Consider the following 16,510-nt stretch of genomic DNA (forward strand, 5'->3'; position numbering starts at 1 on the left):
GCACCTCTCTTCCCCTGTAACTTAAATTTATATTTAAAATATTTTAAATAAACTTTAACTCTGCTTCACTCTGGCTCGTCTCAAATTCCTTCTCTGCAGCAAGGTCAAGGACCCGGAGGTCTCTAAGGGGAAGGGGACTTCAGGCCGATGTCAACAGTGTGCTGTCTCCTGCTACACCACTAACGACGGGTCCAACTCCTGTTACCCTGCTTGTTGCTGCGACCACATACCCAACAAGAGGAACGCAGGGGAGGAAGGATTTAGGCACATGGTTTGAGGGCAGGAGCAGTCTGAAGCTATAGCAACGGGAACAAGGAGCTGCTGGCTCAGATCTCAATGGACCAGGAAAAGAGAAGGCCAACACTCACATGACCTTCCCCCTTTCCTTCAGTCTGGGCCCCCAACACATGACATGGTGCTACCCGTGTTCAGGGTGGGTCTCCCCTCCTCAATTGGAAACGCCCTAATAGATACACCCGGAAATGTGTCTCCCATGGGACTCCAGATCCAGTCAAGTTGATGATAAAAGTTGGCTATCACACAACACTAATTTGTAACACCGTTTTTTTGTCTCTACCTGTGTAACTGTTGTGCAAGTGTTTCGTTGTTGTGACCAATATCCTAGAGAAACAATGTGCAAGGAGGGAAATGTTCATTTGGGCTCATGGGTCAGTCCCCTGTCAGCTGGCTCCATGTTACTGGGCTCTCAGAAGAGTGTCGGTCGTAAGTTATCAATTCAGCTGTGCTATCAACTGGATCCTGCGTTATGCTCACCAAATCCACCTCACCACACATACATACTCGCAGGCTGGAGTGAAATGTTCCTTATTCGTACCTAGGTTTCATTTGAACCACTGCCCCTGGGCCCACAGCTTCCTCCATACATCTAGGAGTGTCGTACATATTCAGTTTCACACTTCCAGTGTCCCCGGGTCTTCCCGAGTTCTCTGTGATGTGGAGGGCTCTCTCAGTACAAGCTGCAGCCCCGAGAAGCAATCTGAGAGACCTGAACAGCAGCAGAGGCCAGCTGTGGCCCATCGTCAATGCTTGTTGTTCGCTGAAACTTGAATAAGGACACAGCGCAGTGTGTATCCTGTCCTCAAAAGAGGCAGGACAGTTTGTCACAGGACAGTTTCCCAAGGAAGACAGTGAACTCGCAGAGCAGGGCTCCAGCCCTCCCTAGGCTGACCCCAGCACACCCGAGATCAGCGATGACCCCCAAACTCCATAGTGTGCCATGGTGCCTCCAATACTACACCCAAGACTCCGGGGAGGAGAGCACTGTCTGCCCTACAAGGACGCCCCCTGGGCGCATTTCTGATCGGAACACTCAGCACACACTCGAGTCTCGCCTCTCAGCTTTGTTCGAGCTTACTTTTGTAAGGAGCCCTTTTGGAATCCACATCCACAAATAACACCCAGGCACTGCCACGCCCACAGCTTCCCACAGCACAAGATGGCAAGCTGGGGTTTCTGAAATGGGGGAATCTGGGCAGGTGGCAAGGAGCAAGTACCACCTACTCCCCAAACGGGGCCACACCTGTGCACAGATGCCCGAAAGTTAGGATGGGATCCTCTAGGCAAGGTGACCTGATGTTCAGGAACCGCAGACCCGCAGTAAGAAATGGAACAGCACCCTCTAGTGTCCGGCAAGAGCACACTTGGATGCGAGCAATACAACTTCAAATTTTTATTTCTTCTCCGTTTCTGGGACCAGATCAACAAAAGCCTGCCGTGCCCCACCTGCAGCTCCAGTGGGGGCCAGGGGCTGTCCTTGGGTCTGTAAAGGCGTGTGTGGTGTTGGGGCCCAGCCTAGTTCGGACAGCTGGGTCTGGGGCCTCAAGACGGCGGGAGACTCTGGGCAGCAGGCAGTTCTTTCTTTCTGTTGTGTTGGAGCCCCAAGGCTCGGGCCACCAGCCTGCGGGCCACCGCTGAATCTGTCTGTGGCCTCTCCTTCACTAGCCGCAGGAGCTCTGAAAGGAAGACCCAGTGGGTGGGATTTGGATTCAAGGCCAGGGATGTCTCTCCTCTGGGTGATGGGGTGGCCTTGAAAGCCAGGTGAGGGTCAGCCCATGTCTAATGGTATGGAGCAGAGACTGGAGCCCAGCTGCGCTCACAGCAGTCAGATGCCTGTGAGGGGGCCCCGGGAAGGCCCTAGGCCTGGAGTTCTGCCTCCCTGTGGGACCTGACACAAACGGACCCCTCCTGTCAACCTGGTTCATCCGTACAGTGGAGGTGAGGAGGAACTAACCCTATATCCCCTTGCTCTGTGAGGCCCTTGGGGAAGAAACACTCAGGACAGGATACCTGGACCACTGGACATAAAGATGGGATAGTCATTCTGTCTAAGAAGTCTAGGACAAGGTCATGTCGCCATTCACAGTGGCGTGGATGGCTATGGCAGGCCTCCCCTGGGCTCATTCTGCTGGTTCCTGCTTTGCTATCATAGAAACTGACCTCTGAGAGCCCCCACCATGCTTTCTGGAAGAGGAAAGGGAGGAAGCTAACAGTTGACATCTAACTCCTGTACAAGTGACTCGCCCCAGGTCAACTGAGGTCAGTAACAAGCAAGGTCCCATCCAGGGCTGATCCCAAGGCCCAAGCACGTTTTACCCTTCCAGGGACAGTCTTCACGGCCCTCTAGAAGGCAGACGGGGCTTTTCCTAGATCAAGGGCCAGAGGAAGGTGTGAGCGTAGCTGACCCTTGCCCCTCTCCAGGCCTAGGGGGAAGCTGAGGCTCACCGGCTGCCGTAGCTCAGGCTCTTGCAGCGCAGGGAAATAAAGAAGGGCAGACAAACCAAACACAAAAGCACACACACAGCCTCCCTGCGGAGGGACAGGCTTCCCTTACTTGGTCTCTGCAAGGCTTTCAGCTTGGACTGCTTTGTCCCCTGTGTGAGCGGCCGGATCTTGAGCACGGAGAAATCCTTTGCCAGGGCCTCAGCAGCTGGAGAAAGGAGGGGAGATCCGGGATGATTCTTGTGCCACCTTGTGCCCCATATCCTTATGGAACTGTATAGTGGGCACTGCCTGTGATGTCAGATGATGCCCCAGCCCAGTGTTCAGATACTCACAGCAAGATGGGCAGGCGCTGCCTGTGAAAGTCAGAGTTTAGGCCAGGCTCTCCTATCCCCCAAGGTCTCCAGGGACACCAGTACTCCCTGCACCACCCACATTGAGCCAACTGAGACATCGGGACACAGCAGGTGTGTGACATGGACAAAGAAACTGAGCCAGGGCATGATGCACTCTTGCTATCCTGTTTAGGACAGGCCCAGGAGGCAGCCAAGGCTACCCCAGTGTCCTGGCTGGTTTTGTGTGTCAACTTGACACAAGCTAGAGTCATCAGAGAGGAAAGAGACTCAGTTGAGGAAATGCCTTCATGAGATCCAGCTTATTTCTTATTTAGTGATCAATGATGGGTGGTGCTGCCCCTGGACTGGTGGTCCTGAGTTCTATAAGAAAGCAGGCAGAGCAAGCCAGGGGAAACAAGTCAGTAAGCAGCACCCCTCCATGGCCTCTGCATCAGCTCCTGCCTCCAGGATCCTGCCCTATTTGAGTTCCTGTCCTGACTTCCTTCAGTGATGAACAGCAATGTGGAAGTGTAAGCCAAATTCCCTCCCTAACTTGCTTTTTGGTCATGGTCTTTCACCACAGCAATAGAACCTCACTAAGACACCCAGCCAGAGCTTATTCTTCCATAGTTCCCCTGACCACGTGGACTTACTTCCTACCTCCCTTCCAGGGGCTCCCTCCCCATCACTCTCTCTGCTCCTCTCCACCCTCAACTTTAGACTTTACCAGGACCAGGCCAAACCCAAGTAGGATGTTCCCGGGTCGGATGCGCAGCAGGCTCTGGTGTGCACACATGGTTCAGGACAGGAGAGTCTTATTTCTAAACCCACCCAAAGTGGCAATGGAATGGCAGGGACAGCAGGGGACAGGGGCTGAAGGGGACAAGGAGTCCTGAGTCACAGTGAGGAGGCTGCATGGTGCTCCAGTTTCCACAGTGAAAGGTCCATACTCCAACATAGACCCTGGCATTCTGGGGGGTGGGGGGAATGATGGCCTCACACCCGAGGCTGACGCGAAAACTGATAACGCACCTGCCTGCACCCTGTGCTGCGTGCCTGTGACCCAGGGCAACAGCACCTGATGCTTTCGTTCCATTTGGGGAAGAACCTATGGCTTGGCCCATGCCACCTGTTCCGTAAATGTCCCTGATCCTAATACCTCTGTACTGATGGTGCCAATGGAAAGGGGAAAAGCCATAGACTTCCTGAGTTTCCCAGGCCATGGGACCCGGCACCAAGACTATGGTTCAGGCTTGCTGAGAGCTGAGCCATGGGCTGAGGGTGGTCTCCACCCAGACATGGCTGGCCCTCCACACAGGGAACCCAGGCACCTCTGCTCTCAATGGAGGCCAGAGGAGCACAGACAGCCCAACAGGAAGCCACCTTACCTGAGGCCTGGCAGGGAAAGATGCCGATGGCGTGAGTGTCATCCACCCACTGGATCTTGAAGCCTTTCTCTCTGTGGGAGGAGAGGACACAGGGGCTCACAAAAGTCGGTGCTCAAGACCCTTTCCCCTTGGATCCTGAAGGCTAGGTCCCTCCCAACACACACCCCAAGACGAAGCTATCTCTTTTGTTAGAGAGGATCATGCCACGCTTTCTCGTCAGAGCATTAAGTCAGCTCCAGGAAGACCCCATGTCACCCTGTAAACACCAGCATCTAGAACAGAACGAGCCAGTACTGGAAGATGCATCCAGCCCAAAGCAAAGAGTGACAAAGACTGCCCAGGTACCGTCAGAGCCAGGCTGGGCATGGGCTCTGAGTAAGAGAGCTAAAAGGCCTATGTGGTAGGAGAGGAGAGATGTCCAAACAAGCACATCAGGGACGTGGCTCTGGGTGGCCTTCTCCCTGTGTCTCAGGAAACCACCATGCACTCTGTGCCTAGAAAAGGCTAGAAGCAGCTCTGGACCGACCCTACTCCTCTAGTGGCACTGCCCACTTGACAGGGGGTCAGTGGTGGCCCTGTGTGGCCATAGAGTGAGAGGCAGCTGAAAAAGTAAACTGTGCCATCCCCTCAGCTGTCCCTTCAGCACGGGTACAAAGGACAAGGGACAGCAGGATGGGAAGCAGTGTCGGAGAGGAGGCCCGGGAATAAAGGGGTTTTATTTACTTTTATTAGATCTATTTTATGTGTGAGTGTTTAGCCTGCATGTGTAAATGTGTACCACATGCGTGCCTGGTGCACACAGATCTCCTGGAACTGGAGTTACCAGTCATTTTGAGCCACTATGTGGGTGCTGGGACCCAAACCCAGGTCCTCTGCAAGAACAGCAAGTGCTCTTATTCATCATGTCTTAAGGCTCTCTTCTATTAGGATATTAGGATATACCCTTAGATAGTTATTGAATTATGTAAGATTCTTGAGTTTCATAGAAAATTCCTTTGAGCATTTATTTATTTTATGTATCTGAGTGTTCTGCCTGCACTTATAACTGGAGAAAGGAAAGAGAGAGAGAGCGAGAGAGTGAGAGAGCGAGAGAGCGGGGGGGGGGGGGGGAGAGAGAGAGAGAGAGAGAGAGAGAGAGAGAGAGAGAGAGAGAGAGAGAGAGAGAGAAATGGCAGAAGGTTGCATCCATGAGAACTCAGAGCCAGCAAAAAGTCCTGTCTCTGAGTATATCCCTCCAGGCTACATTGGACCTGCTCAAGCCAGGTGCTCCACATCAGGCTACTGTAGACCCAATGACCCTGGTATATGGATAGCCATGTCCTGAGACTGATGGAAGGCCCTGTGGTCCCAGCAAGGGTGTACACACACAGAACTCTGCCCGGGACTAGGGCTTTTGAAAGTGTCAGTACTCAAACACCAATCTTTCCCCTCCTTCAGTCAGAGCAGGCTGACCTGCCTCAGGGCAAGTAGCCCAGACATCCACACCTACCTTCAGCCTTCCTTTCTGGGGCAGGCAATCATCCCTAGCAGGGAAGGGCTAGCCTAGCTTCTCCTCCCAGTCTTTAATACTCACTGGAACTCAGAGAAGGTGGCCAGCAGGTCCTCCGTCTTGAGTGTTGGCTTAAAGTCGTAGATCTCCACCACGTGGGCCAAGTCCCTCTCCCCGGGTAGCTCTTCTGAGAAGGAGGATGTGTCCAGGTGGATTTTCTCTATCTCAATCTCCTTTTCGGTCAGGTTGGCTGTGATCTGGGAGTGAACAGACCCTTTGGCAAGGGGGAGCTCTGATACACAGGGCCCCAACGATGCTTTCCAAACTGATAGTTCTGGGGGAGAAGTCTGCTCTGTAGGAGTCTGGGTATGGCAGCTTGAAGCCTCAGAATGTGGATGTTTTAGGGGAGGGTGCTTGGTTTTATGGAGTTCCCACTAGATGGCTGCCAACCGCGCCCACTGTTTCACCTAAACCTGAACAGTGCATTCTATATACCCTCTCTAAAGACGGAAACGTGGAGGGGCAGAGTTAAGTAGTCTGCCCAAAATTGCAGGGTCTGTAGAAAAAAGAGCTGGACAAAGCCAGTATCTGTAGTTTCCTTACTAAAAATGTGGTCTTCTCAAAGACTATGCATAAAACAGAAATCAAAGATACTCACCCTCCCATCCCAACTTGAGCCCAGCCAACAAGAGGGGCAGGCACATGGTCTCAAGAAACTACAATTTCTAAGGCAAAGCTCCAGCCAGGCAGGGGGATGATTTTCTCTAACAGAGAGCAAGGCACCTGTGAGGACTATTTCCACTACCTTGTGATATATGCACTCCCTTTTTTTTCCTATGAGGAAGCGACTTTAAAGAGCAAATGACTTGCTTATGGCTAGCCATCTCCTAAATGGTTGGACTGGGACCCAAATACACGGTTCCTTCTCCAGGTTCCCTAAGCAACTGCCATCACCCAACACCTAGTCCCAGCCATTCTACCAACATCCCATTAGCACATCCCCCTCATTTCCAAAGGCCCTTCTCCCACACACCTGAGGCCACACCCACCTCACCTCCGCCCTCCCTTTTCTGGGCTCGAGAGCCTCATCACCTCCTGCAGCAGCTCACTGGAATCGTCATGGTCCATGTCATCATCCTCTTCCTCTTCGGCCCCATCCACTTTTTCTTCTTCTTCATCCACCTTCTCTTCCTCCTCATGCACCTTCCCTTTCTGCTCATCCATCTTCTCTTCCTCCTCATGCACCTTCCCTTTCTGCTCATCCATCTTCTCTTCCTCCTCATGCACCATCCCTTTCTGCTCATCCATCTTCTCTTCCTCCTCATGCACCATCCCTTTCTGCTCATCCATCTTCTCTTCCTCCTCATGCACCATCCCTTTCTGCTTGCCTACCTCCTCCTCTTCTTCCTTACCCACTGTCTCTCTCTCCTTTCCCTCTCCCTTTTCCTCTTCTTGGTCCACCAGGCTCTGCACCAGATGACTCCTATTTTCCTCCTCCACGGCCAGCTGTGAGCTGGACCCCTGCTGCAGGACTGTCTCTACCCCTTGTTCCTTCTCAGAAGGATTCTCGGAGGACTCAGTGTCACCCAGCTCCAGCTGTGAATCATTTGCATAGCCTGAATCTGGGCTCTTCGGGAGCTCTGTTCCCTGAGTCACCAACATAGGGACTCCAGGATCAGCTTCAGGGTCCCCAGCCCCTCTAGGCTCTTCGGAAACTCCACCAACTGGGGCCTCTCCCTTGAGGCCTGGGACAGAGGGTGCTACCGGTTCATCTTGCCTTCGACGCACCCGGGGCACATACAAAGGCTGATCGGGCTTCCGTCCACGATGCCACCGGCCACCAGGAGCACCTCGGGGACCAGCAGCTGCTCCCTGATGTGAGGTGTACCGAGGACCACGGTACTTGCTGGGATGGGAGGCAGGAGGGCGGCAGGGCCCAGAGGGGCCATCTGAACTGGGTACCCTGGAGTAGGGACAGAAGCTTCAGAGCCTGTCTGGGTCGACAGCAAAATGGCTTACTGGAGCCACCTGTCATTCAGGCGTGACAGTGGCAAGTCAGCATTAAGCAAAGGTTACGTGGAGGGGCAGAGTTAAGTAATGACCCTCAAAATGACCCTCAAAAATAAATAAATGAATAAAACTCTTACAAAGGCATTGTGGCAAAGGCAAAAAAAAAATGCCATCCCTGGCACACTCAAAGGATCTTCCTTACAAACACTACAATCAAATCGGTGGGTGCTGAATCTTTGGTTACACACAAAAGATGGCTAATACTTGCATTTAGGGGCTGTTATTAGGTTCAGAGTCACAATGATAAGATGTCCATCCTATGAGATGCACACGGGAACAGGGATGACTACAGGCTGAGGTTCTTCCCCTGAAGCGAGGCCTCTCTGCACCCCGTGCTCACAAAGAGAGGGGTGCAGAGCCACCCTCACTGGTCCCACTGCTTGTGTGCACTCTCTTCCCTTTGGCCCAGCATGAACAGCTGATTTAGCCAAGTCAGCGGCATCCCCGATGAAGCAAAAGGCTACCCTAACTTCACACAACTGGGGGTTCCTGGCCCTGAGTCCTGCCAAGTTCTGCCCTCCCGGGCTAGCTAGTTAGCCCAACCATCACACACACACACACACACACACACACACACACACACACACACGCACGCGCACGTGCACACACACACACACACACACACACACACACACACACACACACACACACACCAACTGCCGAGAGCCCTCCAGCAATTGGATAACACACCTCCAGCGGTAAGATAACACACCTGATGTCCAGGTGACAGACGACTGTCCTCCTCTTCCAGCCCTCCCCAACAGAGAAGCTGCTCAAGAGATCAAAAGTCTCTGCTGTTCTATGGATCAGGTACCGCAGGCGGCTGGAGACTGGGGGGAAAAGAAGGACCCTGGGAAGGGACCAAACGGAGTATTAAGCCGAAGCTGGAGCTGCGGGTCCAGTTTCTGGGCCTGATTCCCAAGGACGCCACTCCCAGGTTTATGGTAGCTTCACACCAGGCTCACTGTGCCCAAGCCGGTCCCTGCCTAATTGCAAAGAAGATCTCAGAGTGCTACAGTTCCCATCATTCCGAAGAGGACGGGTACTTCTGCTTGCGCGGGATGACGCTCAGATACAAAGGAAAGATGTGGCTGGACAAGGCGGCAGAAGGTAAAGGCTCAGGTCAGGCAGGGCCTGGCCAGTGGACCAGCCAGTTACCTGGGCACAGAACCTGGGGGAGGGGCAAACCCTGCCCTCCCTAGCATTAAAGCCGCCCCCTTGTTCCCCGCGTACTTGGATAGCTGCTTCTGCAGCAGGAAGCGATCCAGCTCCTCCTGGACCCGGTGGACAAAGTCATTTTCGGCCGAGGAGAGGAAAACACCGTCCAAGCAGAGAAGGGCCAGGGTGACAGATGGCAGAGCCTGCAGGGGCAATGAACAAGGCCGGGATAAGAATATAAGCCCGGAGACCGCCCACAGCCCCAAGTGTCCGTGAGGCAAGGACTTTGGCGACTTTTGAATCCCTGGCCACTGTGGAGCTGGATGGGGAGGCGCGTGAGTGCGGGGCCCAGGGCGCTCACGTCCAGGGCCAGGCTGGGTCCCCTGCTCCCTGCGCCGCCTTGCCTAGTGCTACCCGGGTGTTCCAGTTATCGGGCGCAGCCGGCTGAAACTGCCCCCACGACACCCTGACGCCCTTCTCAGCTGCGATCGGGGGACCCAGGAGGGAGCCCCCAAGACCCGCAGCACTCACTCACCGCGGCAGTCCGGAAAGTGGCCGCCGCGCTCAGGGTCCCCCGCCCCCCTGCTCTCCAGCGTGCTCGGCGCCATCGTGCGGCCGGGAGGAGGTATCGCATTGCCGCAGAGGGGCGTGTTCTTGTCTTGTTTAGAGGTGGGGCTGGGGCACAGCGCTAAGCCAAAGTCATAGGACTCCCCCGCAAAGACGCGACTAAGTGATTAGACTTCGGGGAAAATGGAGACCCAAAGGGGTGAAACGACTTCTCTGGTGTTACACAAGTCAAAAGTGGTTCTGATTCCAAAGTCAGCTATTTCCTTTTTCTTTCCGAACCAATTAAGATCACCAGACACTTGTGAACAACTACTACGCACTAGATAGTGGTGGCATTATACATTTCTAATTTTAGATTCTCTCGGCCGGGTACCTAACCGAGGGACAAAGAGGAAGGAGAAGGGAAGCTGGAGCTGGGGAGATGGTTTAGGGGTTAAGAGGGTGTACTGCTCTCCGGGTTCCATTCCCAGTGACACCAGCACGTGGACACGCACGCGACACACATACAAATAAGTAAATACATGGGGGTTTTTTGTTTGTTTGTTTTTTAAAGGACTGGAAAGATGGCTGAGCTGTTAAGAGCACTTACTGCTCTGGAGGAGACCCAGGTTCGGTTCCCAGTGCCCACATAGTGGCTTAGAACCATAGTAACACCAATTCCACGCGACCCAACACCCTTTTCTGTACTCCACAGCACCAGGCATACAAGATGGTGCATAGACATACAGGCAGACAAAATAATCACACACATGTTTTGTTAAGTTTCCAAGCACTCAATCTTTCCTCCTCCATCGCACTTCCTTCTTCCATGAGAGATCTGCAAAGACCTCTTATCACATAGAGACACCCTATCGACAAGGTGTGTTCCACGCAGGCAACTGGGTCCAGTAGTCACTAAAACGCGGATTAGAGTTGAGTGTCAAAATCCAGATCTAGCCTGCTTGCCAAACCACAGCTTATAGATATGCTATGATTAAGACTCAGCATCTGAGCTGGGTGGTGGTGGCGGTGGCGGCGGCGGCGGCGGCGGCGCACACGCCTTTAATTCCAGCACTTGGGAGGCAGAGGCAGCCAGATCTCTCTGAGTTGGAGGCCAGCCTGATCTACAGAGTGAGTTCCAGGACAGCCAAGGCTAAAGAGAGGAAACCCTGTCTCCAAAAGCATAAATAAATAAATAAATAAATAAATAAATAAATAAATAAATAAATAAATAAATAAATAACAGATAGATAAATAAATGGATAAATAGATAAATAATAGATAAATAAATAATAAATAAATAAACTAACACCTTTAGAGTTTTGACACAGTGACCAAGAGTAAGGCATAGAAGCCAAAAATTCGGTAAAATTGGGTGAATCTGGTGTGTGTGTGTGTGTGTGTGTGTGTGTGTGTGTGTGTGTGAGAGAGAGAGAGAGAGAGAGAGAGAGAGAGAGAGAGAGAGAGAGAATATTCTAGAATTTTACCCAAAATAGGAAGCATGATTGAAAGATTAAGGACTGAATCCAAGCTATACGGGGTTGCACTCCGCCCCTGGGTCCCCTACTGGAGCGGTATCAGAAAAGAAGGTAGGAGCAAGGTCCAGGCCCTTCCTCTGTAACACAGAGGAATTATACATCTGGTTAAAGAGTCAATCCACCAAGTTCTAAAACTGAAAGCACCAAACAGCAGGTTCACAAAATATACAGCCAAAGCTCATATAACAACAGCAACAGCAACAACAACAGATGTTCTAGAAAATAAGCAAATTAATGGCTGATGCAGATTATGCTAAAAAAAACTATTTCCTTTTGGATTGGAGAGATGGCTCAGAGGGTAAGAGCACTTCCAGAGAACCTTCCTTCAGGTCCTAGCACCCACACTAGACTGCTCACAACTGCCTGTGACTCCAGTTCCAGGGATCTCTGGCCTTCATAGGCACATGTGCCACACATGTGCACATATGTGCAAATATGCATAGTTAAAAATAATTATTTTAAAGGTTTCCTCTGATTGTAAAATAATATATAACATATATGTGTTGTAGAATATTATTTTTAAGATGTGTTACATTTGTTTATGATGTGGAACATTTGTTTAACGATGCAAAGATGTGTTGCATTCTTTTATGTTGCATTTATCAGTGAAGCTGTGTTACTTTGCTTGTCTAAAACACTTGATGGCCTAATAAAGAGCTGAATGGCCAATAGTGAGGCAGGAGAAAGGATAGGCAGGGCTGGCAGGCAGAGAGAATAAATAAGAAGAGGAGCAAGAGACCAAAGAGAGGAGGACACTAGGGGCCAGCCACACAGCCACACAGCCACACAACCACACAGCCAGCCACAGAGTAAGAGTGAAAGTAGGATACATAGAATAAGAAAAGGAAAAAGCCCAGAGGCAAAAGGTAGATGGGATAATTTAAGTTAAGGAAAGCTGGCTAGAAATAAGCCAAGCTAAGGCTGGGCACTCATAAGAAAATAATAAGCCTCCGTGTGATTTATTTGGAAGCTGAGTGGCAACCTCCCCAAAAGAGCCAAAAAAGTTAAAACAAACAAACAAACAAAACAACCAACAACAAATATGTGTCTAGTGCTTTAGGTAGAAGCCAAAGAGGAGAAAATGAAATGCCTTGTATATTTCTCTAGCAATTCACATGCCAGAAGAAAATGGAATAATGTCTGTGGAATTTTAAAGGAAATACATGTTACCACCAGAAAATTCTATAAGCTGCGGTGTTGATAGGCAGTCTCAAGTCTACAGCCACACGGAAACCAACGGAGCACTCTCGCTTAGCCTAAGGTGAAGGGGACAGAGCACTGTAGTGTGGAGACACCTTCCACCTGTCACGCACAGCTCATCTCCCAAACCTTTTAGTAAAACCCATAAATAGCCGCAATTTTCTCCCCTAACAGCCTAGTCAATGAATTCAAAGATAGTCAACAACTAGTCACCTTGAGAAAAAGCAAACGTCTCTCCTCCTGGCCTGGTGCCTTTCTCTACCCTTCTCCTCCTCCTCCTGTGATAAATTATAAGCCCTTCTCATTTTTGATTCACTAATAAGAATCTAATGATGGCCTTCTTGGTGGGGATACTTATGACTTAGTGCTATAGCTTGAAAATGTCTTACTCCTTCAAATTCATGCAGGAGGAGTTTTGGTTGTTTTGTTGCTGTTGTTGTTTGTTTGTTTGTTTGTTTGTTTTTTGAAACGGTCTCACTGTGTAGCCCCGGCTGGCTTGGTAGAGGTGTGCTCTGTAGACCGGGCAGGCCTCGAACATGCACAGATCTTCCTGCCTCTGCTTCCTAAAGACACGCACCGCCACACCTGACTAATGTAAGAGCTTATTGGTTTGTTTTTTGACTTTTTTGAGACAGGGTTTCTCTATATAGCCCTGGCTTGCCCTGGAACTCACTCTATAGACCAAGCTGGCCTCAAACTCAGAGATCCATAGGCCTCTGCCTCCTGAGTGCATGTACCACCACCGCCTGCTTCATTTAGGAGTTTAACCCCTAAAGTTCTATGTTAGTGTCAGACTTTGGTATACAAAGAAGCTTTGGTGGTTAGAGCGTAGGCCCCATGATTAAATCTCAGAGACTTCATAACAGGCAGGCAGAGACCAGAGGACAGCTCATTTGGTAAAAGTACTTGCTGGATAAACACAAGAACCTAAGCTTGGACCCCTAGAACCCACATGCTGAGCATGTCTGTAATCCCAACAGGGGGAGGGTGGAGTTTGGGATGGAGACAGGATGCTATCAGGCTCTCACTAGCAGGACAGGTTCCCTGAATCAAAGAGCTGCAAGTTCAATGACAGACCTTGTCTCCAAAAATAAGGTGGAGGGGCTGGAGAGATGGCTTAGCAATTAAGAGCACTGGCTGCTCTTCCAGTGGACCTAGGTTCTGTTTCCAGCATCCACATATCAATTCACAACCATTCATAACTCCAGTTCCGGGGGATTCAATGTCCTCTTCTGACTTCCTTGGGCATTTGACATGAATGTGGTGCACAGACATTCATGCTGGCAAAACACTTAGGCATAACACAAAATGAATAATTAAAAAAAATTTTTTTGAGACAGGGTTTCTCTTTGTAGCCCTATCTGTCCTGAAATTCAATCTGTAGACTAGGCTGGCCTTGAACTCATTGAGATCTGCCTGCCTCGGCCTCGAGTGATGGGATTAAAGGTGCTACCACCACCTGGCTATGAATAAATCTTAAAAAAAAAGTAGAGTGATTGAGGAAGAACTTGTTTCACCTTTGTTCTTCACAAGTTCACACACACACAAACACACACACACACACACACACAGTGGGAATAGAAACAAGTAACTTGAAGAATTTGCTGAGATCAAAATTGTGTGTGGTGTGTGTACCTGTTCATGCAAGGGTTTTACAGTGTTTGTATGGTGTATTTGTGGGGTGTGTGTGGAAGGGTTCTGTTGGGGTGTGGTGTAGTGTGTGTGTGTGTGTGTGTGTGTGTGTGTGTGTGTGTGTGTGTACAGGAAACTAAGTTATCACTGAAGTCTCAAGAGATGACTCAGTGGGCAAAGGTGTGTGCTGCCGAGTCTGACAGCTAGAGATTGATTCCTGGGACCCACACCACAGAAGGAACGGACTGACTGTCCCAAACTGTCTTCTGATCTCTGCCTGTGGACTGCGGCAATGTACATACACACATACACAAAATCAATCTTAAAAATCAGTATTGATTGTAGAATACTTTTTTAATCCCCAAATCCAAGAAAATCAGTTACGAATACTTGTAAGCAAGAGATGTTCCCCAGAAACGGGGTGGGGTGGGGGGTGTGGCAAAGCGGATTACTCATTCTCTTCCCTTTGCTGCAATCAAGCGCCTCTGCACATCCACAAGAAGCCTAGGGAGGAAGGGTTTAAGAAGGGACATGCTCATCACGGCAGGGAAGGCTTGGTAGCGGAAGTGTGGGAAGCGGGTCACCGTCGGAAGGCAGACAGAAAGCCGCAAGTGGGGATGGACTGAAAACCACAAGGGCCACCCCTAAAGACCCATTTCCCCCAGGAGACGCCATCTCCTATAGGGCACACAGTCTGTCAAACTAGCACTGTCCGCTGGGCACCGAGGGTTCAGATAGTGGCCTGTGGTGGGGGACATTTCACTCAGAATACAGCAGCAGACACAGGGAAGGCTACAGAGAAAGGCTGAAAGAGGAAAGGAAGGGTTGGAAAAGACAGAGGGGCCACAGGGAGAAGCCAATGAAGAATCCACCCTTCCCTGCTCTACCTGATTATCTTCTGTAGGTATCATCAAAGCCCCAATTGTTTATTGTTGCTGTTGTTCCTCAGTTTCTAGGAGACCACTGCCCCAGCCTAGCCTGAGTTCTAGGCCTTCTTAAAGGACCAGAGTAAACAGTGTGCAGTGTTACTTGCCTGTAATCCCAACACTTAGGAGGTCAAGGCAGGAGGATCTCTAATTTGATGCCAGCCATGAACTCATTTTCCCAATACCTGGCACCCTGTGCCCGGCCTCATTTGGCTCATTTACTCTTGACACAATGCTAGGTGGTGGCTGGTACTTCTGACATCCACTTTGCAGATGTAGGAACTAAGGCAGGAGCTGAGAGATGGCTCCGCAGTTAGAAGCATGTAGTGCTCTGCCAGAGGACCCGAGTTCAGTTCCCAGCACCCATGTCCAGTGGCTCACAACCAGCTGTAACTCTTGCTTAGGGGGATCAAATGATTCTGGCCTCAATGGGCACCCACACTCGTGTACATACCCACTCACACGTAACTAAAAAATAAAGAAGAGGCCAATGTCACACAGCCCGTAACTTGTCTTGCTCTAGTTTCAACACACTAGAGAGGTGAAGGTAGGTGTGTCCCCGCAATGGGACACTCTGGCTGAAGTTGGCTATTTCTACTACAGCCTAGGAAAGAGACAGAAGCCTGGCATGCTTTGCTAAGCAGAAGACCACCAGCCTGAGGACTAAGTCCACTGGATGTTGGAAGTGGTCCCGCTGGCACAGGGTGGTTAGGTGCCACAGCCCAGGGGCAGGGCCGGCAGCACACTGAGAACAGTGAAGATAAACTGTGTCGTAGTGCTCAGCCTTCCCATGGCAGGTGCTGGGTGGATAACTCGGTAGCTCAGACAGCAAGGGACAACGAGCAACACAAAACCATGTAGCAGGGCTCACCAAATGCAGGCCCTTCCAGGAGTTCCATCGGCTCCACCCTACCTCTCCGCATCCCTCGTCAATCAGCACCAGCTGACCAGACTCACTCTGGGGCTGCAGGTCCTCTCGAGGTGCAGAGACACACAACAAATAGTGCAGAACTGATCCTGAGGCTTCTTGGGCTAATGCACCTTACACCTTTTCCTGGCTGGCTCACCTGCCCAGTCAGCCGGAGCTGCAGACCCAATGTGCAGCAGACCTAGCCTGTTGCTGACTGCTCTCAGCCTCAAAGGCTCCTTCCTCCAGACACAGCAGACAGCATGCACAGAACAGGCAGAGAACTACAGGGTGGAGGGATCACATGAGCAGGGTCATTCTCAGTTTGGAGAACAGAACCTGGGAGACAGTACAACCAGAAATACAGTTCAGGGCTGGAGGGAGACAGGATTCCTTGCAGCTCAGGCCCTACGATTCAGCTGCTCCACATTTTTCAGGGGCTCAGGATGGAAAAGAGCCTAAGTGTGGATATGTGTGGGACTCTGGGAGACAGGAAGGAACAAGACATTGACACAATGACATAACCTGCTGTGTATGGTGCTACACAGCTGTGATCCCAGCACTTCAAGAATTCAAGGCCAG

At 50.9% G+C, this 16,510-nt stretch overlaps 1 protein-coding gene across 1 annotated transcript; it reads right to left on the bottom strand.

The window, feature by feature from the left end:
* Window positions 1-1,675: 1,675 nt before the first annotated feature.
* Window positions 1,676-15,037, bottom strand: R3hcc1 (R3H domain and coiled-coil containing 1). The gene is made up of 8 exons (XM_076545276.1): window positions 14,983-15,037; window positions 9,255-9,382; window positions 8,734-8,871; window positions 7,044-7,914; window positions 6,036-6,208; window positions 4,463-4,533; window positions 2,852-2,947; window positions 1,676-1,973 (listed from the first exon to the last, which is right to left on the bottom strand). Exons 1-8 carry the CDS (start codon window positions 15,004-15,006, stop codon window positions 1,840-1,842), a joined length of 1,635 nt encoding a protein of 544 aa, XP_076401391.1. The 5' UTR covers window positions 15,007-15,037; the 3' UTR covers window positions 1,676-1,839.
* Between the last annotated feature and the right edge of the window lie 1,473 nt (window positions 15,038-16,510).

Source organism: Peromyscus maniculatus, chromosome 9, assembly GCF_049852395.1.
Source record: "Peromyscus maniculatus bairdii isolate BWxNUB_F1_BW_parent chromosome 9, HU_Pman_BW_mat_3.1, whole genome shotgun sequence".
NCBI classification, from domain to species: Eukaryota; Metazoa; Chordata; class Mammalia; order Rodentia; family Cricetidae; genus Peromyscus; species Peromyscus maniculatus.